At 32.0% G+C, this 1,575-nt stretch overlaps 1 protein-coding gene across 1 annotated transcript; it reads left to right on the top strand.

Annotated features, from left to right (window-relative positions):
• The first annotated feature begins 957 nt into the window (after positions 1-957).
• On the top strand, positions 958-1,575 carry LOC125877918 (defensin D1-like). Its single transcript, XM_049559211.1, has 2 exons — positions 958-1,171; positions 1,373-1,575. The coding sequence occupies exons 1-2, from the start codon at positions 1,111-1,113 to the stop codon at positions 1,573-1,575; spliced, it is 264 nt and encodes an 87-aa protein (XP_049415168.1). The 5' UTR covers positions 958-1,110.

The raw sequence follows: 1,575 nt of genomic DNA, 5'->3' as shown, positions 1-1,575 counted from the left end.
CCCCCCCCCCTGCCCCATTAGTTATTTTTTTTAAGAAAAATTCTTTTTGAGAAATATTTCAGGATCGGAAGTCTGGGTCAAATCCTATGTCAGAACTCAGGGTCAGATTTTGGAACGGTCGTCGGGATCGTGTCCTAGGTCGGGTGTCAGATTCGGGTCCTAGCTAGGTCGATTATCGAGGTTGATTTTCGGGTCAGAAATTATTTTCCTAAAGAGTATTTTCTAGTCTCAAGCCTAAAATCAAAGATATTTTCTGGAAAATATTTTTCATTCACCAACCAAACATTAAAAATATATTTTTCAGAAAAAATTTTCCGCTCACCAACCAAACATGAGAAAATAAGTTAGAAATCCACTTCTTTACCAAGAAAACATTTTCCTCCGTACCAAACACACCCTTAAGAAATGCGAATTGTACTGGACTAATCATAATTCTTTGTACTTGATGTATCATTTTAATTATCTATCTTCTAATTAATTAAGCAAACATCCAATGAAATCCTTTTATTATTTTGACTTTCCAGAATAATAGGGGTGTAATCTTGAAATGGGTACCTCTAACGGGGTTAATTGTAACTTGTAAGGATAAAAAGTAGTAACTTTATTGAGTCCCTTTATTATTTGTTTTTGAGTTAAATCCATCTAGGATATGTCATAATTTTTACTTTCTCAAATAATGCGTTTTCTATAATAAAATTTATCGTGTTCTTATATTGTACAATTTACTTCTTGTTCAAAATTTGGAAAACACTAGGTAATTATTAAAATAACATGTATTAGCACAAAGGGGTAGTGAGTAGTGACCTCATAAAAGGAATTTGTGGAGATATTGAATTGATCAATTAGTAGATGACTTTATTACTTAAATGGCTCTTTGATCAATTCAAATTACTCTTTACAATTAAACAAATGCTAATTGTGCTGGACTAATTCTTTTGTACTTGATGTGTCCTTTTAATTATCCATCTTATAATTAATTAAGCAAACATCCAACGTAATACTTGAAGAAATCAAATGGAATTAAGTTGACAATATGAGTTTCCAACACTATAAATACCACCATTTCAATTGTTTGTTTCGTCACCAAGAAATCAACAAAAAATAAGAGCTATGGCAAAGTACACTACTTTTCTCGCCCTCCTCTTTTGCCTCTTCCTTGTTGCTGCAACTGGTGAGTCGACATGATTCTATAGCTACCAAATATAATGATTTGTTTAAGATTACAAATTTTTAAAATATTTATTTTTTATTAAACTTTGTGACTAGTCAAACATGTCCAGTAAAATAAAACGGGGGCATTTATTAGGAAATTCTGAAAAAATTGCTATCTCAAGTACATACCATGAGTTTTCAATTTTCTCATTCTTTGCAGAAATACAAATGGCAGAAGGGAAATACTGTTGGAAAAAGAGTGACAAGTGGAATGGACCTTGTCAATATTCTTACAAATGTAGTTATCATTGCAAACACTATTATGGAGCTAAATACGGTATTTGTAAGAAGTACAAACCATGGAGTCACAAATATTACTGGGCAAAATATGCTTGCTACTGCTACTCACCTTGCCATTACTAA

This window comes from Solanum stenotomum, chromosome 9 (assembly GCF_019186545.1).
Source record: "Solanum stenotomum isolate F172 chromosome 9, ASM1918654v1, whole genome shotgun sequence".
In the NCBI taxonomy this organism is placed as follows: Eukaryota; Viridiplantae; Streptophyta; class Magnoliopsida; order Solanales; family Solanaceae; genus Solanum; species Solanum stenotomum.
The sequence above is the reverse complement of the archived record's forward strand: the minus strand, read 5'-3'. Positions and strand labels throughout refer to the sequence as shown.

What these genes read in the sequence shown, in the direction of transcription:
- LOC125877918 (XM_049559211.1), top strand. Translation starts at nt 1,111, where the DNA reads ATGGCAAAGTACACTACTTTTCTCGCCCTCCTCTTTTGCCTCTTCCTT. An exon ending in CTTCCTTGTTGCTGCAACTG is followed by an intron (nt 1,172 to 1,372) that starts GTGAGTCGACAT and finishes CATTCTTTGCAG; the next exon opens with AAATACAAATGGCAGAAGGG.